General features: G+C 31.3%; 1 protein-coding gene across 2 annotated transcripts in view; it reads right to left on the bottom strand.

Annotated features, from left to right (window-relative positions):
* Pde1c (Phosphodiesterase 1c) overlaps positions 1–25,932 on the bottom strand; it is a 146,721-nt gene that overhangs the window by 29,286 nt on the left and 91,503 nt on the right. The window contains exon 2 of one of the 2 annotated variants that reach the window (XM_089701385.1): positions 5,347–5,433. The exons of the other annotated variant lie outside the window; for it this stretch is intronic. Within the exon in view, the coding sequence (XP_089557511.1) occupies positions 5,347–5,433 (87 nt within the window). The remainder of the gene's footprint in view (positions 1–5,346; positions 5,434–25,932) is intronic. 2 annotated transcript variants of the gene reach the window in all.

The following is a 25,932-nucleotide window of genomic DNA, read 5'->3' as shown; positions in this document are numbered from 1 at the left end:
TCCGAACATTTTCGCCTTTTTACTCTACTTTACGTTCCGTGAAAGCTATCTTTGAGTATGCGATACCTACTCTCGTCGCTTTTCCGATGTAATATTTTTTATATACCTAGTTCTATGGACATAAGCGCAACGATATTGAACACGACACGATATTTTTAGACAATGGGATATCGTGTCGTATCATTAAAAGAAGTAATATTATAACTTCTCAAATGAAATAAATAAAGATCTAAAAGTTGTGGAATATTGAAAAATTCAACAAACATTTGTAAGGTAGACGTTTTAAATTTTTTATTGCTCGTTTTAAACTAATTTGAATACACTATGAAAGTAATTAAAATGTCGCGACAAATTAATGTTATGAACTGTTATGAAAATAATGTTATAAAGTTTAATATTGGAGTACTTTATTAATTAAAATTTAGCTTTGGCTGTGAAAGTTGTAGTTTCAAAACTGTTTATTACTTTTCTGTTGTTCTCTATTTATTCTGATATTCTTTTCTAATTTTTATGTTTATTATAAAATAAACATAATTTAAAAATGTATAATTACTGTATATTTCGCTACGAAAATTACAAAGAACTTTACAAAAAGCCTTCGTTCTTTGACTCAAAGAATTCCGCAATTGCCGAATTTCTTACTAAAAGGTTCAGATTCTTATCTTTATTCGAAAAGGAGCAAAATATTTAATTTTCATCTAAAATAGACTAAACAAGCGCAGTGGACAAAAAAGAAAATTCAAGCGGGTTGAAATAAATCCAACCGTCTGCTTCAGGGCAGTACGATAAAATTGTTTTTAGATTATCTTACGGGTGCCACAGTATAATAAAATGAATAGTTATAGGTATTTATTCTGTGGTTACTACAATACTCTATAGGTACATGCTTGTATGTATAAAACACAAAATGAGGGCTCTATGGAATTTGTCCTACGATAAGACAAAAAGTTACATTTATGTAGTAACAAACAACGCAAGTAAGTTTATTGTTACAAAATGTTTTGAATAGGTAATTAAACATTGTTGTTTCATTATCTTGGTTTTTTGTTTCTATATGGTATTAAGATTAAGTATAGGGTAAGAATATAGAAAGATTTAAAAATAAGATCTAATTACCATCAGCTATTACAACACCTTTCCGTTTTTTAAGTATTTATAACGTCCAAGCCTCAAGATTCCTTTAATCATATTTTCGTACCATTCGATATTCGGTAATCCCTATTCAACGATTACACAATAATGTTTAAATCCATAATACGTAGAACTCGCGTAAAACCCAAGACACGATTTCATAAAAAAGAAAATCTAAGAAATACGAAAATAATGAACAACAAAACATTCACATAACACAAGCAGTACAATATTGTTTATTTTCATGACTAGCTTGTTTTATTAGTCTGTGGTCTCAGGTTGTGTTTACTGCGGTTGCCATGGTAACAAGCTAAGGGGCTCACCGCGGGTTTTAGTACTAATGGTGAGCTCACAATTATATAAATTGTTGTTTTCTATGCAATTACGAATGTTGCATGCAATTGGCTATAAAAACTTACGGAGTATTTGCCTGTAAAATTTTATTGTACCTGCCTATAGCCTATAGGCTATTAGGGGTATTTATGACTGAAAATTGCATGCATATGTGTAGAATCAATGTATTTAAAACTTGGCTCATTAAACGGCTTTGAAAACATTGAAATAAACACTAGTTCAGAGATGTTATGGAATATATTATGATAATTAAAGGATTTGGTTATAATCTAGATCTAATAGGTATAAAATTCCCGTGTCGCAATGTTAGTTACCATATTCCTCCAAAACGGCTGGACCGATTCTCATGAAATTTTCTGTGCATATCGGGTAGGTCTGAGAATCGGCCCACATCTATTTTTCATACTTCTAAGTGATAAGAGTAAGGCAGAACACGTTTGCGGGACAGCTAGTAATGCTATCTATAAACGCGAATATGCTATTCGTTTATTCTAAATGTTTAATAATTTAAAATTTATATGCCAACTTAAAATTGTGATGAAATTGAAGCTTTATAATAATGTTAATTAATTCAGTTAAGTTTAGTTCATTAATCCGCCAACCCGCACTTGGCCAGCGTGGTGGATTATGGCCTGTACCCTCATAGGAGGCCCGTGTCCCAGCAGTGGGAACGTACCTATATGGGCTGATGGTGAATTCAGTTCGATTAATTAATTTATTTTTCTTTTATTTATGAATTATTTTACTACTGATTTGAACAATGAATCTCTACATATCCAAACATAACATCCCTACTTAATATTATAAATGCGAAAGTAAGTCTGTCTGTCTGTCTGTCTGTTACGTTTTCCAGCTTAAACCTCTCAACCGATTTTGATGAAATTTGGCACAGACAATCTTTAGACCCTGAGAAAGAACATAGGCTACCTTTTATCAAAACACCACGCGGGCGAAGCCGCGGGTGGAAAGTAGTACCTAATATAATTTAAAACTTAATTATTTAACAATTGCAAGTAGCATTATAATTATTAATACTTGTCGTTTCCGAAATTAATATTACACAGTCACCACCAGTTGGAAACGTATGGAAATGGTTTAACTCATGCGAAGTAATTACTGCACAAGGATCCCTTTGTGTTGTGACTATAGTAATGTGAATTGTTTGCTTTGACTGACATTTTGTGATTAAATATATTAGTATTGTTTTGTAATTGTTTTATTTTGAAAATTGCAAATTGATTTTGTGTTAAATAGTAACCGAGAAAAGAAACCCTTTGCCTGAAGGTTGCCTGGCAGAGATGGCTTTGAGCCATAAGGCCGCCGTTTGTACATTTTAAATGGTTTTGTTTTATGTACTTTCATTTTAATATGTTGTACAATAAAGAGTAAATAAATAAATAAATAAACCCCAGTTTATTTCTATATCGACTTTCGTTGGTTATTGTTCATCATCCATCTATAAGATCCATGTATTTTGATATGACATGAATCCTAATATGTTTTTGGCTAAAATTTGTATGTTGGGCCATCGTATCGCCTCACTCTTTTTATCTGTATTTAATAAATATGTGTTCCATTGAATTGTTCCAAATAAAGGATACATGCGTGTGAAAGAGTCCTTCAAACTTTCCAAACACATAAATCAACGGCCAATACCATAAATTCTCTCCACCTAATCTTATATACTAGCTACTCGTGTAAAAAAATCTATTGTCCTTTTTTCCAACCTCAAATTGGATTGAAACACTTTTTCTTGGTCAATCGAGCCCCAAGAGGGACAAATGTAATAGCCTATTTCAGAAATAAACACGAAACCGTCGGTCAGTTTGTCCCAAATAAATAATGGAGTGTTGTTTTAACGGCGGGCTATTATAAATTAAATTTCTGTTATGAACTTATAGAACAATCGGTATTTCGGCCTTTGGGATCTGTCATATTCACGGGAGGCGAATAATTTTAACAACCTGTGAATTTGTTGAACATTACGGTATGGTTGAGTCGTTTCAAGGGTATTATTTGATATATTTTTATACTGTCAATTGTTTGGTTTCGTTTTTGAAATAACGATAACGAATTATTACATGTTAATACCGTATATTGCTGTTTGAAAAAGCGTTGCTTCTAAGAATTCGTTATGTTAGTGGATGGTTCGTTTTCTTTCGTTAAATATAAGTTATATTACTGACTTGGTATCTGTGTATTTAAGTACTAATAATAAAATGTTTCTGTATTCAATATGACTGCAATCTAACAATGTTATGGAATTTGTCCTGACATATCATTCCTATTACATTGATTTTTCATTTAATTATAAAGAAAATTTGTTCAAAGAATAGCTCAATATTAAACAACAAACAAAATGCCAATATTTATATTATTTCAACAGCAAGAATTACTTGAAAAAACCGTAATACGAACTAATTAAGAAAATTTCCAAAGCTTCACGAGTCTTGATAATTAACATTTATCGAAGATTATAATTAAAGAAAAGTCCGATGTAAAAATGTCGTTTCCATCTAATATATAAATTAATTATTATTAGTCTTTTTTCACAGACACATCTTATAATTACGTAATTAATTAGTCGTCTTTCTTAAAAATAATTGCAGCACGAAGTTTTGGAATTAAAATCAATCTTTTGTATTAAAAATTAAGAATTAAACATATTTTAAATACTTATACCAGGTACTACATATGCTAATTAATAAGAATGAGGTTAGATACATGAAAAAGACAAGGAGGGTTAAAAAAAATTAGAAATTCATTTAAAATATTACATTAGGTAACCTTTAACAACGAAATTGGTTATACACAGAAATGATACAAACAAGGTATTAGTTAACACACTATAATTTACTCAACAAAAAATAAAAGTGAGAGCTAACTACAAAATCAATAAAATCGTGCACGAAATGATACAATGGCTACGGCAAACAAACAGTGCAATAACGTATTCAAACAAAATAATAATAATTAACTGAAACATCATAGGGTTGTCAATCATTTGTTTTACGAATAGGTTATTTTTTAAGTGAATGTTATTAAGTGAATGACATCACATTGTGGTGGTGGTAACGATAATTATTAGTCCATACACGTTAAGTATGGACTGATTATTTATGTACTATCTACTATTTACTGAAAAAATAATCTCCATGACAATTTTTTACCATTGATTTTTCTTTTCTGATATTGTAAAGGAAATTTTCAGTGTTTTGTTTCAGCTATTCCAAAACTTGAGTCTCTTTTCTTAATACAGAAATAATCCCATATTTTTTTCAGAAAGCATTTTCCAAGTTGTATTACAGTACAAAATAATATTGCAAACATGTAGAGATCGCTGTAATCACAATTTCACGCGGTTTCCATCACGTCAGAATCAGCTAAACGTGACGTAGCATTGTAAAATGTAATAACGCTATTCGTATGAGAGACAACCCTAGGGCAATGAGGCAGTTACAGTCATTTTAACGTATTTCATTTATTAATTAGATGAGTGTAAAATGCGATAATTTTAATTGCATTGTTGATATTATAGAGAAAATGTTTCTTTAATATTATGTCAATTGTTTGTGTATTTTATTTATTTAAAAATTAATGAAACACGGTGTGTCGTAATAAGATTACCTAGTTACTGGATATGGAAGACATTGTGGTGATTCTAAAAACATGTTTGTATTCAGTAAAAGGCCCTTGGTTTAATTTTCGACAATTTAGTCGCCTGGGCCGTATAAATTTGTATGTATGTGTTAAATATTGTTTTTTAATTGTTTTTCAGGATTTGCTACGTGTGTACGTGTTTCAAGGGTAACTGCCTCAACACCACACTACAAGCAGTAGCCACTGCTATGCCGTGCTTACTGGGGGAGGTCCCGTTGCGGGGCGCGGGGGGCGGCGGCGGGCGGTGCTCGTCGGGGTTCGCGCCCGCGCCGCCTGGTGGACTCGCCACTGTAACATAATGTGTGATTTAATTGTTTATTTGGTATGTCATAGCAGGTAATTGAGTTGGTAGTTAGATGGTAAGTAATCGCCGCGTACGAATATTTGCAGAGATACAACCTCTACCTACTGTTAAAATACTATTAATAATTATGCGCCTCTGCAAATGTGTTGCGCACAAATTTAATCCGTTTATACCTTAAAATTGAAATATTATGTCAACGGAATATACAATAAGTATGGGATTGAGTTGGTAGTCCTTATTTCAAGAGAAACATATTTTGCTGCTTTGTATGCACTATGTATCTAAAGCACTTTGATACTATTCGTCTGTGAAAGAGGTGAAAATAGTGTTCAAATATCATATTGTATTGAATATTCTTTCTAGTGACTGATTACATGCATATCTACTTTGTTCTTTTAAATAGTTTGCGATTATTTAAAATATTTTGGTAGGTACCTATTTATTCAATATCTCTCCAAGTTAATACCACGACTGCATATTACACATTCCCGTCATTTTTCCATTACGTTCATTCCAAATCTAAATGAAAATCCTGCTTAACTTTACCAGTCCTAAATATGTAATATTTGCCTTTATGTAAAAAGGTCAAAAGATCCCATTCGCACGTGTCCGCGCGATGGTAAATTGCAATGAATACCGGCCAAGCGTTTAATATGAATGGAGAATTAGGGTCTATTGTGAATTTCCGTAGTTCAGTATAATAGTTTGGGTTACTATAGTACCTAGTTAGCTTAATGTAGAATGTAAACGATAGGTGATAAATTGAAAAATATTTTTTTAAGTTATATACAATTTTAGGTTTCGTTATAATATGTCGCATATTATAATATACTCTATTTTACATATAAAATTCTCGTATCACATTGTTATAATGCAAATTCGTTGGAAACGGCTTGTCTTTTTTTCATACTCCTTAACGACAGCTCCCTTAGCTGTCTATATTTTCTTAAAGTATGTACATCGCCTAATATGAATTTTCCTTTTTGCATAAAGTATTAAATATTAATTGCACTCTGAACACGCAATTTTCTTGAAACGGAGAAGAAAGTTTCTAATCAACTTTTACTATATAAATATTGATTTAATTTAAAAGCAGAGTGAGCAGATTGCTAACATTGAATATAACATAAAATATGATACATAATACACAAAAGAAAATTAGCTTAAGTTCGTTCATAATAGCAAGGAAACGGCTGAGAGGAATTTCATTAAAAATCTCTCAAGCTGGGCCTAAGCAATCCATAAATCAGGGATTACTTTTTACCAAGTACGGAACCATTCATATTGAGATTAATTCAATCGGAAACTGTACATACAAGATACGCTACATGGAGCATATTTATCTTTCATATCCACATGAGTGCATTGTTCATTTAGTTCTATATTTGTTTTGTATTTGTTAGGTCCAATTCATTCATTCAGAAACTAAAATGCTTACAGGTTCTTTAATGTGATCAATTAACAATTTGTAGGTCACAAGTTCGCGGTTGCTAATGGATACGCTGTTACGGGTACATTTATGTGTAATGTGTAATTTGAGTATGTAATTCAATTGAGATACTATACAAATCTTATGCACAAAACATGAGTGTAATAATGTTGGTAAGAATTTCATTTTTCTTATGTTTCTTAAATTATAAATCGTCTTAGTAAATATTCGTAGTAAATCAACTATTGGGATGCATTTTAAAATTAGTGGTTTAAAAATCAAACGACTTTATTAAAAGATTAAGAACAGAAGGTATGTCACAAATCTCGATTATTAATAACAGATAAACAATAAATAGTATTAAATAATAATGCCAATCGACGGTTATCTGTGTTTATCGAATCGTGTGCAAATATAGCGGCTAACGAGGCGAGCCAGCGAAGCGTCGGAACGAGGCGTACACAAATAATGATCGAATTTGCGAGAACATCTCGTATTTGTTGAGCTATTTTGTAAAAACAAAAGACTGATGCGGTTAATAATATAAAATGCATGTTTGTTTTCTATTTAAAATTGTACTCATTTTAAAAGAACTTAAAGTAGAGTACTGTAAAGAAAAGGTTATTTTTCATAAGTGATGCGGTTGGTTATTACGAGCAATATATTGTGATAAATGTATTGCAATATATTGCCTGAGATTATTATGTTGTTCTAAGAAATTACTAAAAAATTATCATATTATGTTATAATGTAATTAGGTAATACTGTTCAATCTGGACGCTATTTAAAATTCTTACTCATATCTTAAGCTAGTACACAATAAGACACTACAAATACCAACACAAAGACTTATTTATTCAGCAAATAAAAATAACACGAAAATAGAAAATAGTGCAGACGGTAGCTCCCCAGGGCCCCAGTTTTCACTAAGGTCGGTTAACGAAAGAAAAAATAGAACTGAAATAGGTGTGAGTTAAAGTTATTCCTCGAGGTATAGTAAATTCCACTTAACGTGTTTCGAGCGGCGTGATTGCGTGGTACAATAAAAACGTCTATAAATGTTATACTCTCTGGTACTTTCTACTGTTTATGGTATAGACTGTAGAGTATAGACAATGTTTGGATTGAACGCTTTTAGTACTTTTTTAATTGCGCTATGTTGAATGAAGCGGTCGTGTGAAATGTCTTTTGTTTTGTAATTTTAAATGATGTAGCTACTTACAATAGACATTTTTTTTAAAACAAGAATGTTTTATCTGAGAAAAGTAAAGTTTTTCTTATGTTTAAGAATAATACAATTAGAAATTCAAGTCCTTTTAACGGATTATAAACGCGGTTTTTAAAAGACTAATTTCTAAAGAAAGAGTTATCAGTAAAAACTTTCATACAACTACTAGGTATAATTCGTATTCTAATCACACTTTCGACAAAAAATGTATAAACAAAATATATGTTTATAGTTAAAACTTTTACGGTTTGAACCAATTTATGGTGCCCTATAGGCGTAAAGCAATCTAGCCAGGATATAGCAGTTCTATAAAAAGTTCTACGTGCGTGCACTGTGAATTGAAGTAGGTTTTTAGTTTTTATTTGAAAGCGGTTAACACAAAGCTCTTTCATGATTTGTGCTAACTTTCTTTATGGTATTGAAAAGTGTAAACGAAAGAATTATATGTTTAAGGAAGTTATGAAATATAATTTCAAAACTATCACTTGAATATTGGATAGTATAGAAAATTGAACTTAATTTTCAACGTATTTGCAATAGCTGTGTTATTTCAGTTTCTACGTTTAGGTACACAAAAATGTGCCATATGTAGGTAGGTAAATGAAACAAAGGGATTTTAGAAGTCGCTACAGATTATATTCCTTCCAGGAAAAAAGGGAAATTCACATTTATGGACAAAATAATACGTCAGTTACATTTTTTTATATTGAATACTAATAAAAATGATATTGATTAATCTTAAATGCATTACATGGTGTTTAAGCCCTTAACTTGAGGGTTACTAATGTTGGTCGTAAATCAATCAGTTACTGATGCGTGTTTGACGTTCGATGGGGATGGTATAATGGGGTTTTGGGGATAATAACGCCACTAACGCTTGTATATACTGCGAAATCGTTCTACAATTCGTTGTAAGTAGTTATATAACTTTTATGATGGTAATCTCTATATATTTGGGAGAGGAGGTTTAAGTTTTAAATTCTTGAAGAGAAAATTGGCTACTTCTTGTTGTGAAGAAGCCAAAGGCTAGTTATTAATGTTTGATTTGTGTGTATGTGATGGTGGATGTAATGCAGTATTAATGTTATGTTAATAAGCTGTGAATTAAATAGGTATGTAGTTAAAATTATAATGTATGTTAAAATACACTGATATTTTTCATATACTATATTAATTTTGCAATACCTAACAATTTAATATAATCCAAATCCATACTTACTGGACATTTTAATTGCTTTCCTACGAAGTTTAGTGCTTAGACTATTATCTTTAGAGCATTAATACGATAAGGATATCGTTGTCCAGTTGGATGTATGTTTCCCACGGGATATTTTAAAGAAAACCGAACCATTAAGCGGGTTGTAATGGAGATAGTATTAGCCTCATACACTAGAAAGGAAAAGGTTTTATTATTTACCTAGCTGCGCCCCGCGGTTTCACCCGCGTGGCTCCACTCCTGTTGGTCTTAGCGTGATGATAGCTTCTTTGATAAATGGGCTATCTAAATCTGAAAGAATTTTTCAAATCAGACCAGTAGTTTCTGAGATTAGCGCGTTCAAACAAACGAAAAAACTCATCAGCTTTATAATATTATAATAGATTTAGTACCAATTACCATTAAACATGAATTAATTATTATACGTACGTATAAATTATATCAAAACATGTAAACAAGAATTGAATAATAACAGCTGCGTTTCATTAAAATGGCTTTAATCTTAACAAATCTCGATGTTGTGTTGACTTCGGTTTGTGTTTGCGTGATGTTTTTGTTGCTAATGAATGGAAACAAAAGGGAAGGGATCACGATGCTTGTGACAAAAAGGCTTAACGTTGTATTTGAAATTATATAGAACTATGGAAAAGGTTTAGACAACCATCAAGACTTGGAGAGATTAATATCTTTATGTTTATTGTAGGTACTAATGTTATTTATATTTAAATACTGTTTATAAAACCTCTTTAATAGTTATATTTATAGCGGCTCTTGATTTTAATAAAGTTTTCATATTTCCCAGTTATCATCAAGCTTCAATCGTATTCTATTGACTGGTATTCAATCATTTTAAAACGATTTCATTACAAAGAATGCCTTTAACGGTATTCTTTCTAGTCTATTTCTACATCTATTATCTTTCTACTCCATTTGTATTCAGAGCAATAGCGCTTTAGCAAAATTGTATAGGTAGTAAAATGGTATTGTCACATTCACGTCATATCAAGTATTCCATACAATTGAACCCAAAAGTGTGACCTGAAGCGTCTTTTATACGTTTATCTTTAACCTATAACAAGTTCAATGATATATTTTAACGCCTTTTTGCAAAAGGAACTTTAATTTATTGCCTAACCACTAGCTTTCCACCCAGGGCTTCGCCTGCTTTGTCTAAATCCTATATAATTATATAACAAAACCTTCCTCTGGAATCACTCTATCTATTAGGAAAAACACATTGAAATCCGTTGCGTAATTTAAAGATTTAAGCATACCTACATAGGGACCTGGACATAGGGATTAGGAACAGAGAAAATTTTGTTTTATACTGTGTAGTGATTAGAAGCAGACTATATCGTACAATAAAAAGATCAATATCGCCAGTCACAAATATAAAAATTCACTGCTTTCGATAACATATTCAACACTTGAACTACATTAATATGGAGGCTGAATGTTAGTAAATCCCGCCTATTCATAGTTCGTAATTTTTCAATCTAACGGTTCACTGCTTTCACAGTTTCGTACGTGATAATATTGTAACACGAACATCATATCCCATGTGTTTCCAATAAATTTATCGGTTCAGGACGTCTTAAAACAATATTATTTCCAGCGTGGAAAAATGACAGAGCTATCATAATAGACTAGCTGTGCTCCGCCGTGTTACCTGCAGTGCTCCGCCCCTGTTGGTCTTAGTGAGATGATAATTACCTTCCTCGATAAATGGGCTATCAAACACCGAAAGAATTTTTCAAATCGGACCATTAGTTCTTGAGATTAGCGGTTCAAACAAACAAACTCTTCAGCTTTATAATATTAGTATAAATGATCTAGCACCATCACTGTCCCACACTGGAAAAAATACTGCTACAAAACATCATGGTAACATCCCAGGAATTATAAGACAAGGTCAATTGGCCATTTTATCTCTAAAGCGGTTCTTAATAGAGGCCTTTCAAATATTCTATACGCGAGTCTTTATAGTGTAGTTAATAATGCGTGTAATACGGTTCTTTCATGAGCGGACGAAACTATGTCCTTTTGGTTTGTTAATCTAATGTTGGGAGATGTTTAGGTTAGGTTATAAAAGGTCTGGTTTATGTGAGGATAGTTGCTTATTGCTTTGCGTTTCATTTGTATGTTTCATGTTGCAAAAGCTTTTGTTTTAGGATTTAATTACAATATTTCTTTTTAAATATTGCGTTGTTTATGAATTTATGATAACAAAATATTTTATGTAGAGCTTTTTGCACGGTTTATAGAGTAAAACTCCACAAATATAATTTTCTTAACCGATGCCTAGAAAGTCAAAGTAAACTAAAGCTAACATAGGTTTTACAACCACTAAAACATCAGCTAGCTAAGCTATACAAAGCTTCGCTAAAACATAAACCGCTTATCATTTCAATCGCGATATCAAAGGCCTAAACACGAATTCCACTAACAGTTCACTGATGAAGCAACATTAATAGTAATTGACCATTATCTCTCGCCATCCATTGCGCAACGACCATTTTCGAAGAATAGACGACCGTTGTCATGGCAACGGGAATTCGGCAGAAAATACCGGCTGTTTAGCTATTTCGATGATATTTCGGAATCTTTGATGTGAATGATTGCTAGTTTCTGATTCTGCGTATTTAGTTCAGTTTAAACGTAACATTGATAATAAAATTCCCGAAGAAATATTTTAATTAAAATAGCAATCTGTGTTTAGTCAAATCGCGTTCGCATAATATATAGTTTATAATATTATTATGTAAGTTTAGTAAAATAATATTATAGCGTCGTTTTTCAACCAACTAAAACAAAAAGAAGGAGAAACAATAGAAATATGTATTTAATTTAATCTTACACAAATATAAAAGAAACAATTCTTTCTACAAAGACTGACCTTTTGAAACAAACGACTACTCTGTTACAAAATTAACTCCAAGTATTTGTAAAATATGAACTCAATTTGACACAAAATGATACTATCAGAGACCACCTGTGGCGACGATTTTTCATATCTTTGTATAGCAGAAGATATGAATTGTTATAATTTTTCGATATGGGTCAACGGCTATACTGTTTCGCTTATAGTTTTATTTCTACCATCTTCTTTTAACAGCTTTAATATTATATAGGCTAACATTTGAAGGTTTAATTTTCTTGTAAATGACTCTACAGTGTATACATTACATTAATTAATTATTTGTCAAGTTGTTTTTGAAATCATAACTTTCTCTGTCGTTTTTAACTTTTTACATTTTTTATTGTTTTACAATCAAGTTTACTTTACTGTATTTAAATGAACCCAATTCGGACCAAACTCCTATTTCTATGTTGAAATTTCTTATAAATGTATAATGCAAGTGAAAATGAAGTGCAAACTCGACCAAATTTGTACAGAAAATTGTCCAAATTCCACTCTCACTATTTCAATTGTACCTACATATTTTACGCACGCTCGTATGCTATATCAAAGTCCCAGGTGACTCGAAGTCACACAAAAACGTCACAAACTTTAGAGCAAAGAGAAAATTGTTGGTGACATAAATTGCTTGCCCCAACCTGGGCCTTAATGCATATTTCTATTCAAAGTTTTCGTAAGTTTATTTATTTGGTAAAGTTTAAAAGTTGGCAATTGTGTATGTACTTACAAAAATTTTAAATGTTTAAATTCGCAATTGTAGATCAAATAACAAATCAATTGTAGAATAAAATAAAATAAAAAGAAACTATAGCATTAGTATATACACTATTAGTATATAATGCCTTTTAGTGAACATTTAAATAACTTATTTATCTTATAAAGTACATTTTAAATCTATTGAGTATTACGTAGTTTACTTTTATTTAAGCCTTAATAAATTATTTACTGTTCTCTTTGTTCAATGTTTACCTGTTTTAATATGTATTGAATAATATATACCGTAGTACCAATGTTCTCACCCTCACCTTTTTATATGGCAATGCTATCACTATTACTTTCATTTTATTACTTCAAAAGAAATACGAAATTTATTTATACTAAACTTACAGAATAAAACGTCTGCTTTAAAACTGGATCTGTATCTCCAAAAAAAATGTCACAACACACATCTAAAAAAAGAAACTAATAAACGACAATAGCATAAAATTAAATATATCATCTATGTATTACAATTTGTACAACACAATTCATAAAACCTCTTATTATTATCACACACACACACACTCTCACACACACTTACAATCACACTTGTACTCACTCATATTTATTGTTACCTTTTTATTTAATTATAATTATATATTATAATATATAATATAGGGTTTGTAATTGTTAATATCGTTCTTTATCTTTATACTTTGCTCACTCACAGTATTATGATTGTTATTGGTGTACCTTTTAATTGGCGTATTGAATTGTTAATGTAATACCTAGTGTAAGTTTAGCTGTAAGGTACCTTTACATAAATAAATAAATAAATAAATAAATTATTATACAACAAAACAACGGGACGGTAAAACCACGTAAAACACAATCACAATTCAATTAAGATTACAATAAACACTCACGGTTTTTTAATTTAGACATTGCGAACTAATTTGCCCCTTGCCCATTTATTTTTATAGCCAATTCAACACTCGCAGTCCGACGTGTTGACGTACACTCGCATACAAAAAGCAATTTTAATCAAGCAGATGGAACGTTCGCTGAACCATCGTCATCAACAGAGTACACTTAATTAGAGAATCGGTTTCGAAGGAATGACTGTAATTGCAAGCGAAATTTCGATATTGAATGTATCTACTATTTACGTTAACAATGTTTTAGCTAAAGTGTTTATGGTGAGTGAAATTGATGTCATTGAACGTTTTTTACTGCATGATATATTTAATTTAACTGTTGAGTTATGTTACGTGTGTTGTTTAGAAAATGCAATCGACTGTTAAATGTATAAATATATAGTTTGTAATGATGCGATTCATAATTTAATGTTTCTTCTAGGGTAATAAAAATCGAAAAAAAATTATAAAACTTCGTCAAAACATTTCTAAAGGTCATAATCAAAATAATTTACTTAAAATTTAATTTATTTTCAATCTGAATAGCCATTACAGTAACCTATTCTGTGGCAAAAGTTACACACACTCCACACTATATCAATAATATCAATTTAAAATTTAGCTTTTCCATGCAAGTGTCCTGCATCGTCGCGCCCTCGTATCCGATGTCCAGTGATAAGAAGGGAGTGTTATTACAATGTTTAAACACGTCTACGCGACTGTACGTGACGGCCTGTCACTTGTCACAGCTTTAAAGAAACGAGCCTGCACATTTTTCTATTTTTATCTCTCAGGGAAATGTTTTATGGTCACATGTTTTTATTAGAGTGGTGGAAGACAAGTTTTTTTATGTTTTAAGTATTTTTTTACATAAATGTACAGTTCAAGTGTAATTTAAGTAATAAGATTCCGGGAAAATAATAATTTAAAGCTCTAAAATTACTCAATATTTGAAATTACATTGTTAATTTCTATATTATGTACATACTAAATTTCCGCCCGCAGCTTCGCCCGCGTTTTCAAAGGAAAACCCGCATAGTTCCCGTTCCCGTGGGATTTCCGGGATAAAACCTATCCTATGTGTTAATCCAAGTTACCCTCTATATGTGTGCTAAATTTCATTGTAATCGGTTCAGTAGTTTTTACGTGAAAGAGTAACAAACATCCATACATCCATACAAACTTTCGCCTTTATAATAGTACTAGTGGTCCGCCCCGGCTTCGCCCGTAGTACCTACATGTTTAAACTATCCTATCTCCCAAGTTGGATCGAACTGCACATGGTGTGCGAATTTTATTATAATCGGTTAAGTGATTTAGGAGTCCATTGAGGACAAACATTGTGACACGAGATTTATATATATAACTAGCGGTCCGCCCCGGCTTCGCCCGTGGTACATATTTAAGTTTTCTCTACATAAAAACCATCCTCGTACTTCAAGGAATATAATAAAAAAAGAATTATCGAAATCGGTTCAGCCGTTCTCGAGTTATGCGCTTACCAACACATTTTGCGATTCATTTTTATATATAAGATTATATTAAGATTAAGATTCCTGTAATTACTACCTACTACATGGGTGGATTGTTTTTTTGCTGATATTTAAAAAAGCTAAAGCTAGTACTACTACTTACTACCAATACTTAATTCGAGGATTAGTTGAGGACATATTACATCTCTAGCAACTACAAAAATTATACCTATACTTTATAGGTAAAACCTATCTTCGTAATATAGGTTCCCTGAACGTACCGGACCATTCATACCGCAGCCTAGCTCGACTTTTGATTAGAACTAAATGTAATCAAAGTAATTACACGCGAAATCGCGTTAACTCACTTGCGAGGCGTAGGTAATTGCTTCGTTTAGAACTTGTCACTTCAAATACAGTTAGTCCCTGTGGTTAGTCCGGTTGAAGTAGTTACCTCCTCTTGATATCCAAAGTATACGCGATCTTAATGTAAATACGTTTTTATATACAAGGAATAAGGGCTAGATTTTTTAAGGAAATGCCTCACTATTTCAAATTTAAAATTTGGTACCTATTTGGTAGGTAAGGGCGGATAAAAACCTAAGCAGCATGATGTAGGGTGATTATGGATGTGAATGTATACTTCAATATTAATAACTATCAAAACCAGTGCCTTAAAACAGGAATATAAATTCCTTTCCATTAGATAAGTAATATCATTTTATAAAGAATCCATACTAATATTATAAATGGGAAAGTAACTCTGTCTGTCTGTCTGTTACTCAATCACGCCTTAACTACTGAACCGATTTGCATGAAATTTGGAATAGAGATATTTTGATACCCTAGAAAGTACATAGGATAGGTTTTATCCCGGAAATCCTACGGGAACGGGTTTTTCTTTGAAAACGCGGGCGAAGCCGCGGGCGGAAAGCTAGTATCACTATAAATCTCTATTTACGTTATTTAAGTTACTGTGCTGCATTTATCAATAAAAATACTTAAAACAAATTGTAAATAAAAAGCAGTATTTTCCAGGTAATACCGACGTTTAAAGATTACAAGATAAAAAGTAAAACAACTAAAACCCAACTACGACAAAAAACGACGCTGAAAAAGTATAAAACAAAAGTTAAATTGATGAACTAATAAAGAAGCTATGAACGAAAAGATGTGAATTATATGCAATCAGCCCATGAATACAGGTAAAGTCACAAGGAAATGCTAGTAATATATATATATTCAAAATGTGCAAGTAAAAAGCTTTCAAATGATACCAAACACGGCATATTTATCTTAACTTTATTTTTTTACTCTGTATGTTTTGTCCGCTAGAGGGCGCCACATTAGATTTTGTGAAACTCCATATAGCCTATAACCAGCGGACAATTAAGACGCTTCTAATGATATGTCATTTGTCGAATTCTGATAAGTAGTTTAGAAGTTACGAGGGAACAGATGAACATACATACATACATACATACATACATACATACATATATACATACATACATACATACATACATACATAGCCTGTCAAAATCATAACCCTCCTTTTGCTTTGCCGTAGTCGGGTAAAAAATAAATAAAAAACCTAGTACTAAGTCAAAGCAGATTATAAACAAGCCCAGCTTCATTACCGACTACATCTAGCTGAGTTCTGCAAATGACGTTAAAAAAAGAGATAGACTGGAAAAAAGATTTTGCATTTAATTGAATTCATTGGACTGAAAATATACTCTTTATCGTCTATAAAAGTATAATTTTTAAGTTTAAAGACAATAAGGCTTTGAAGTTTATAGAAACAAAGGCATCTTGTTTTATGAAGTTATACAATACTTATACACCATGTCATAAATAAAAAAGACGGGTTGCACTCCGGGAGTGCCGGCAGAAGAAAACGCGCGTAGTAGAGAGGGGATAGCTGTCTACTCTCCATCCGTCTTACGCTTTTTCGATCAGGTCACGTGTCCTGACGCGAGTTTAAGATTTTATACCCATTACAGAAAAAGTGCTCAACGCCGCTAAAGAAGCTTTCACTTCAAAAAATATCACGTTTCTATGTTCGTTCGTTCGTTCGTTTCAGCCATAGGACGTCCACTGCTGGACAAAGGCTTCCCTCAAGGATTTCCAATACGACTGGTCACGGCGGCCTGCATCGAGCGGCTCCCTGCCACTCGGACCAGGTCGTCCGTCCATCTATGTGAACGCGGTAATCTCAAAAAATACGGAGCAAATTTGAATACAGTTTTAAAGACCTATTTAAACTGAGGAAGTTTCAAACATATTACGTGTTAATTAATTCATTAAAGTTTTCTATGAATTCGATGAACAATAGCGTTTGTTGTTGAAAATATCTGAAATATCAGAAGCTTTATTGAAGTATATCGTGTAGCATGTATGAAATTATTTTTTTATTTAAATTTAATAAACGGACGGATGGAGCCAAGATAGATAATCAATTATACATATTGATTGAAGAACTATTTTTTTGTTAATTCATTTTACTAAAAGAAACAATAATCCCAATAAGTATAATCTATTTGGATAATATATTTTAGAGTAAAAGCTGCCCTTTTCGTTTTTCATTCAAATAGTTAATAACAAAGTAATACTAATTGAGTAAATAACGAACAATGACAGTCAGAATATACATAAAACATGGGAACATAACACTTGACAGCGTTCATATTTTCACAATAATATGAAGAATACGGTTTCGTAGCGTTGGCGTAGCATCTAGCGTAGCGGTTCCATATTATAGAAATGTCGTAGTGTAATGTAATAAGTAGATATTATAATTGATGTAGGTATGTATAATATAAGTTATTTGATTAATTGAGTATCGATCCACTTAGTTTGTTAAATATAATATTATACTCAAATTAAAAATTGAAGTAATAAAAAACATACAATTATAACGCTTAATACTCAAAAATTAAAAAGCCAACACTTTTCAGCGTAGTTCAAATGTGATTATCGCGGGACCAAAAGACATGTTGGCAAAATAAGGCTTCATTATTTGCATAAAAAATTTGAAGCTAGTGTTAGCTAGCGTTTTATACGACTTAATATATTATAAAAAAAGACATATTATAACATCAGTAATATTTACTTTTAGTAATTTGACATTTGTTAGTAGTGTTTAAATATCAGTAATATTTATTTATCAGATAGTAATACTTACCATAGTTTAACTAACTAACTCTTCATTTCATCCATACATTGTATTACATTGTTCTTGACACTATTACATGGTACTGACATCTGTATTCGCTAAAGTTAAATTAAAAGTCGTCTCGTGTGACGTCAGATGTAACAAGTTAAATTGGAAGAGTCTCCAGGCTATTTATTTATGAAAACTTTTATACATAATAAGGCAGAATTGTATTCTGTGCGGCAAAAGTCTGATGAGGTTAAAATATCCAACAACAGAAATTACTGTTAAATTTTGTCAGCGTGGAATAATGTAATTGGAGTAATTTTAAATTGAAAAATTAATCTCTGACTCTGAGAACTTCCAAAATTTTAGAAATTATACTACTTTTTCAACAAACATGTCTAAGAAGCTTATCAACAACCAATATTTTTATATAGAAAAAGCAACTAAATCCTATTTATGAATTAACTTATTTTCGTACTGTTTTGTACTCCTACGTTTCACCGTTACCCCAAAGACTTAACGATCAAAACGTGAATTCGAATAAAATAATAACGCTATTACCTCTAAAAATAAGGTTGCCATGGTTACCGGTAAAATAGGCTTAACGTCGCAGGAAGCCTCGAGTCACGTCACAGAGCTAAATTACGTGCTCGGAAACCAAACAGTCCCAGCCCACAATATCTTACAAATTAGGAAACATTATTTTTATTGCACAGTGAAAATGTTTCAGTGTTCGCGGACATGTTTGGAGATCGTAAGTTATATGGTATTGTTAAACGAAGCATTGACAACTATATGATAGCAGTATAGTGGAATGTGGGTGGTATAGTACGAAGTATTCCAACGTATACGTATTCTTTTATTTTTCATTCCATTCTGCCACTTGGGAATGTGTACAATACAGATTACCTTGTTACTTGTCGTTTTAATCTTTCGTTTGGAAGATTATCGCTCATTAGTGATAAGGGTGGCTATTGCGTTTTTCAATTATTTTATTTTTGTGTTGCTATCTTTTATGCATGATAAAATATAAGTTTAGTTTTTAGTAGAAAGAGCAAATAACATAGCTAAATTACTCATATTAAAAACATACATTCAAACAGCTTTACGAAAAAATATTGGTATTTACTTAATACAAAGCTTCTGAAAATTACATAATTAAATTGCTCTCAACAGCTTAAATGAACCTTTGCCTTCAGTTTCATAAACATGGTTGATTGCGTCATAACATAGCTAAAACTTAACGAACGAGCTTCAAGATTAACTCTATGTAAAGGTCAGATTATATACAGGACTAATGCATAGTTTTTTGTTTAAATATAAAAAAGTGTCGCTTCACTAAATACAATTACAGTTTTGAATGCGAATTCATAGTCAAAAAATGTGTATTTTGTGTAGCGTAATAATAACGTGTAAATTGTCGTGCCGCAGTTATTGAATTTTTTTTTATATGTCAATAATGGCATGAAAAAGGTCGTTGTTGACCTTCGTCAACAATTTTTGAAAAAACAATTTTTTTTGTTTGAAAAACAAAATTGTTTTTTCACACTTTCGTGTTGTTATTCATATTTTATCTTAATATAAGATGTTATGAAGATATGTAGTAGTTGCAAAAAAGACGAGGCCAGTCGAGTCTGCTGATTTAATTAAATTGAACAGAAAACATTTTGAGAGAAAATAGAGGAAGGAAAGATAATAAAGGCTACTAACTAACTATTAAAACTTAAGCATTAGATGTTAGTGTTGGTAGACCGAAAATTGGGTTTGTTATAGTTACACTGTTCCTAAAATAAGCCAATTTGAAAGCGTCTATCAGCTATTATAGAAATTATTTTTAAAATAAGCCTGTTGAGTTTATTTATTTGTCGGAGATTCTTTGTTCTTGTAATGGCAAATCTTAGTTACATAGTTGATTACTAGAAATGTCTAGTAATTAAATATGCAACTAAGATTTGTAATTTTTTTTATGATGCTGAGTAAAATAATCTTCAGATGCACAAAATTCAAAATGAAAAGTTACAGATAGCAAGATTTGAGATCATACAACTTAATATATTATGTTCATGTTCCCTTAAGTTCGGATGTGAACTATAAAGGTGTTTGAAAAACATAATATGGTGTTATTATTTTCTTCTATAACAGGGGTAACCCTGTTACAGATTAAATCGAATAGAATAATAACCTTTCCTTCCTTCTTGCTTATTATAAAAGTATTGAGAACGCCTCTTCAAATATAAAGGCAGTATCAAATGAATTGATAAGTAAAGCTGTAGGTATAATTTTAGATGCTCACATATAAAGTGTATTTAAAATATTTATTTATCCTAGTTAGATAGATATATAGATGTATAGTTTAGTGGCGAATCTTCCATTTATCGGTAACTATTGCTTTAATTTATCACTTTACTAGCTGCTCCGCGCGGTTTCACCCCCGTGGCTCCACTCCTGTTGCCCGTAGCATGATGAAATATAGCCTATAACCTTCCTCGATAAATGGGCTATCTAACACCTAAAGAATTTTTCAAATCGGACCAGTAGTTCCCGAGATTAGTGCGTTCAAACAAACATACAAACAAACAAACTCTTCAGCTTTATAATATGTATTAGTATAGATAAACGAAAGATTCACAACCTAATATGAATAATATAGAAGATTCATAAATTTAACGGAGACGAATTTGTTTATTTAGTACTTTACATATTTCTTATAAAGCCGCCGATTTGTATATTATAAGGGATTTGGGAAATGCTAATCTTTTTCCCGCGAAATTTTCGTTCGAAAACATAACACGTATTTATTATTCTTTACACGACTTTTGTTCAAAAACTTATAAGCGGATTTTGTGGTATTAGCTGCCTTGAAATATGAATGCGTTAACGAAATCTTGAATATGATTTATGTCTTAAATGTATGTTTTAGAAGCATTATGAATAATGATGAGAGTACGGTCATTAGGCTGTAGTTCTTAGATTGTCTCGACTTATAGATGTAAAATACCTAGTTCATTTTATAACATTGTGTAAATTAAAAGAATTCACAATTGAACATTTTTAATAAAAAGCATTCTTCGTGAAAGCCATTTAAAGAGTAATAAAATAATATTCGAAAAATGGTATTTTAAATCAAAAGGCGAATTACCTAGTAATATTCCGTGCTTAGTAATATTCTCGCTACTTATAAATATACGGTAATTTAGCTTACATGTTTACGGATTACCTGTTTTAAATTAAAAGAGTCTACTTTGTAAACAGCAGAATTATCAGCTCTAGCTTAAAACCTAAATTGTTCCTAACTTTATAGATACACTTGAACTGAACATTTTTTGTTCTCTAGCATTTTAGAAGTTTCGATATTAGGTATTATGTTTTTGCCGACCGCATCCTTGGTACAGTGGTTAACGCGTGAGCGTAGCACCGAGGGGTCCTGGGTTCGATTCCTGGCGGAGACGAAGAAAAAAATATGTCTCGGTCTGGCAGGACATAGAAGGCTGAACACCTACTTGTCCTTAAAGAAAATCGATCAGTGAAACAGATATATAATGCATCTGCCCCTTACCCCACTAGGGGACACGGGACTTCACTTTATGCGTTATTGCCAACATTCATAATATCTATTTATAATTATGTTTTTATGAAAAAAAAAAGAAATGTTATTACTTTGTATAGAATTTGCCTTGATAGATAGTTGCTTTTCAAAACACAAGCAAAAATAACATTATATCAATTCAATAATGGAAAGCCTTCCTTCTACTTATAATGTGAATACACGTGTATCGTCGAGGTTTTTATATTTAGATTATTTCATAGTATGTTTTCTTTTATAAGTTTCAAGGAATAGGTACTTATATAAAGCAGATTATTTCTCATGTTTTTTTATGTTAGTACTAATGGTAGTCCTATTCATGTGTGGTTTCAGGAGAAGTCTAAATTAATGAGTAATTTTTAAATTTTAATAAGGCGTCAGCCATCGCCCTACAATAGCAGAAAGATGCGGATTCAAATCCCACCTTGTGATCGATTTTTCTCCATTCTTTGAATATTTCTCATTTATAAAACATTTTAATGCAATTAGACTACATATCAAAGTGTTAATAAATAAAAATGTATATACAGCTATTGTAATATACTAACAATTCGTTACCTTACATCTGGTTCACCGAAATTTAATAAACATACATACAAATTGTATTGCTACGCGCTACGGGGTGGCCGGGATTACGAATTGTTTGCTTTGTTTTTATAACACACTGCTATGGAACATGTTGTATTTATATACTTGTTATGGATTAATAAAATATTTGAAGCTGTATTATGAAACAGTTTTATATAAGGATTGATTTGATTCAATTTCAGAATAGTTACAAATTACAATCTTTATCATTACTAGCTGTGCTCCGCGGTTTTACCCGCAGTGCTCCGCTCCTGTTGGTCGTAGCGTGATGATATATAGCACTAGCGGTCCGCCCCGGCTTCGCCCGTGGTACATGTTTACGTTTTCTCTACATAAGAACCATCCTCGTACTTCAAGGAATATAATAAAAAAAGAATTATCCAAATCGGTTCAGCCGTTCTCGAGTTATGCGCTTACCAACACATTTTGCGATTCATTTTTATATATAAGAAGATTATAGCCTTTCTCGATAAATGGGCTATCTAACACCGAAATAATTTTTCGGATTTTTTTTTTCAAATCGGACAAGTAGTTCCCGAGATTAGCGCATTCAAACAAACAAACACTTCAGCTTTATAATATTAGTATAGATTATTATATTCCATCTATATACTGTTAGATCTACGATAACACACACACACACACACATACTAGTAGTTTCCAATTGAAAACCAATTCGTTGAATATTTAAAATAACAAAAAAATAACGACCGTGTCTGAAAAATAACTACATTTTTCACTTAACTTTTAAATTTATTGCAAATAAACGCAACCATTATATCTTTTAAACTTAATTCCAAGCACTATCGGAAAACTAACGCCATAAAAGTTATCCAACGATGAAATGTCTGGATGCAATAAAAGTTATGAAAGTGAATTAAACTCGTAATTGCTTTGAAATGAATTGCATCAGCTAGTCGGTTAATTAGCGTATCTTACTGCTTAGGAAACTATAATGTTCTTGATTCTGTTTGGAACTGTGGTGAGTTTACCTTCATTATAACTTATTTGTAGGATTTGTAGGACTATTTCCCAGTCTTTTAAACTTTAATCATCCGAAGCAACGAGGGCTGTAGTTAATTTAATTTATTTATGGCTTAGTATGTTGTATTTAATGGATTTGAGTGCATTATGATGCACTAATATACCATTAAATATTGTTGCTTCAGTAAAATATTCAACATAACTTTTTCGAACATGTGTTAAACACTTAATATTTTTAGTTTGAAGTATTGGTTTTACCCCTCGATTGCCTTCAATTTGTTTTCTGTTAAATACACAACACAAAACGCTAAAATCAAAAACAAAAATATCATCGTCACCATCTCGATGCATGGCGTTCGACAACTGTGCGTTTTGCACCGCATTTCCTGCCTAGAACCTCACTCTTGTGGAACAAACTACCACCTTCCGTGTTCCCCAACCAATATGACATGGGACCCTTCAAGAAAAAAGCCTACGCCCACCTTAAAAGCCTTCTTCCACCTCAAAACCGGCAATACTTTCCCTAATGCGAACTGTCATGGGCGACGACTATCACCTATCAAGTGGGTCGCCTGCTCCATTGCCGGGGTTGCAATAAAAAAAAAACATGGTCTAAAAGGTAGAACACATTGTTATGCATGCTTAAAGTAACAATTTTATCGTCATTCCAATTTAAGACAACATTTCACATGATAAATACATATTTTTCTAAAAATTAACAAAACAAAACACACATTTCTATACATAATGAGCTTACAACATAATAAAAACAAAACTGCGAAGTGGATTACAAGTTGTTATCGCGTTTAGATCTACACAGCTGTAAACGCGAACGCTTCATCAAGCTCAAGCTCTACCGATGTGTCGATTGAAGGTATGGGGTACAATTTGTATTTGTTGTATTTTTTGATGTAGGTTATTTTATTTTACAATTGTTATAAAACATTTTAAGAGTACAAATTGGCAAAAAAATATTTATCATAGCATAATAAATTTGATTACATTTTTATTATTTTTCTTTTATCACAGTATTTAATTCTGTCAACTGCTTATTTCATTTTATTTTTTCATATATTTACAGATTTAACTTCTATACTGGATAATATTTCAAGTGACGAGTCGAGGTCTGAAGAAAGAAGAGGTTGGTTATAAAATTAGTGATACATACCAATTGATAATAAATTGTATATTATATAAAATCTATATTTTTTGCAGATATGAAGGAATACTATAAATGGATATGTAAGTCGCCTAATAATAGCAATAATTTAAATTTACTTCTGAATGAATGAAATGAAATTAATAAAATAAAATTTACTTCTATAATTTGTTCCATAAGCTATAATTTTACATATAGGTAGATAGAATGATAATATGCGAATTTTGAAGTATTAGAAATTTGCGAATTTCAGTTAACTACGTTAATTTTTGATTTTGCGAATATTTATAATCAACAATCGATAATATGTATAAAAATAATTTCAATAACAGTATTCATACCTCATAAATATCTCATTTTGTGAAAATCACCAACCCAAAGATTTTTATGGCTTCCTAATGTGTTTATAATGATTTGTACACATTGCAGTTAAAGAGGAAAAACGTGCTTTAGCGAAGAAAATGCGTAAGTGTTTATTGTATCGAATTTTATTTATTATTTTATACAAAGTATTTGAGTATAAAGAGAAAGCAAGAATAATGTCAATGGGTAAATATATTTGGATAACTGGCTCTGTCTGAATCGGTTTTATGAGGTTTCAAATTCACAGTTATTCACACAAACCAAATATCTTTAAAATTATTCCAAGAATCAAGAATGGAAACCCAAACTGGTTATGAAAGGAAAATAATATCATAATATGGCCTTTTGTTTATTACTATAGCATATAATGATATAATATATCAAACATACATTCATATAATACATAAAATACATAATAAGTACTACATAATATTTTACGATCCCAATAATAATGTTCTAAGAGGTATATTTTTATATAAATAATGAATTATATTTTTTACAGGAAAGGAAATAAGCCAAGAAGGTAGGTAAGCGCTTATTAAATATAAACTCAAATATCCACTTATTTGATTACGTCTAAAGAAAAGATTTCGTTTCAGAAATAAACCAAGTAAAATATTTTGAAAACATATTAAAGAACGTAAAAAATCTTGGATGTAAGTAAAACGCCTTTAATTGTAAACAAATTAAAATAATACATATTAATAAAACTGATCTTTTATTAATGCATTAAAAAATGTATAAAAATTACAACGTTCTAAT

This window comes from Colias philodice, chromosome 2 (genome assembly GCF_061535455.1).
Source record: "Colias philodice isolate Cphi_HAF_F1 chromosome 2, ilColPhil1 Martin Lab GWU primary, whole genome shotgun sequence".
Lineage (NCBI taxonomy): Eukaryota > Metazoa > Arthropoda > Insecta > Lepidoptera > Pieridae > Colias > Colias philodice.
The sequence above is the reverse complement of the archived record's forward strand: the minus strand, read 5'-3'. Positions and strand labels throughout refer to the sequence as shown.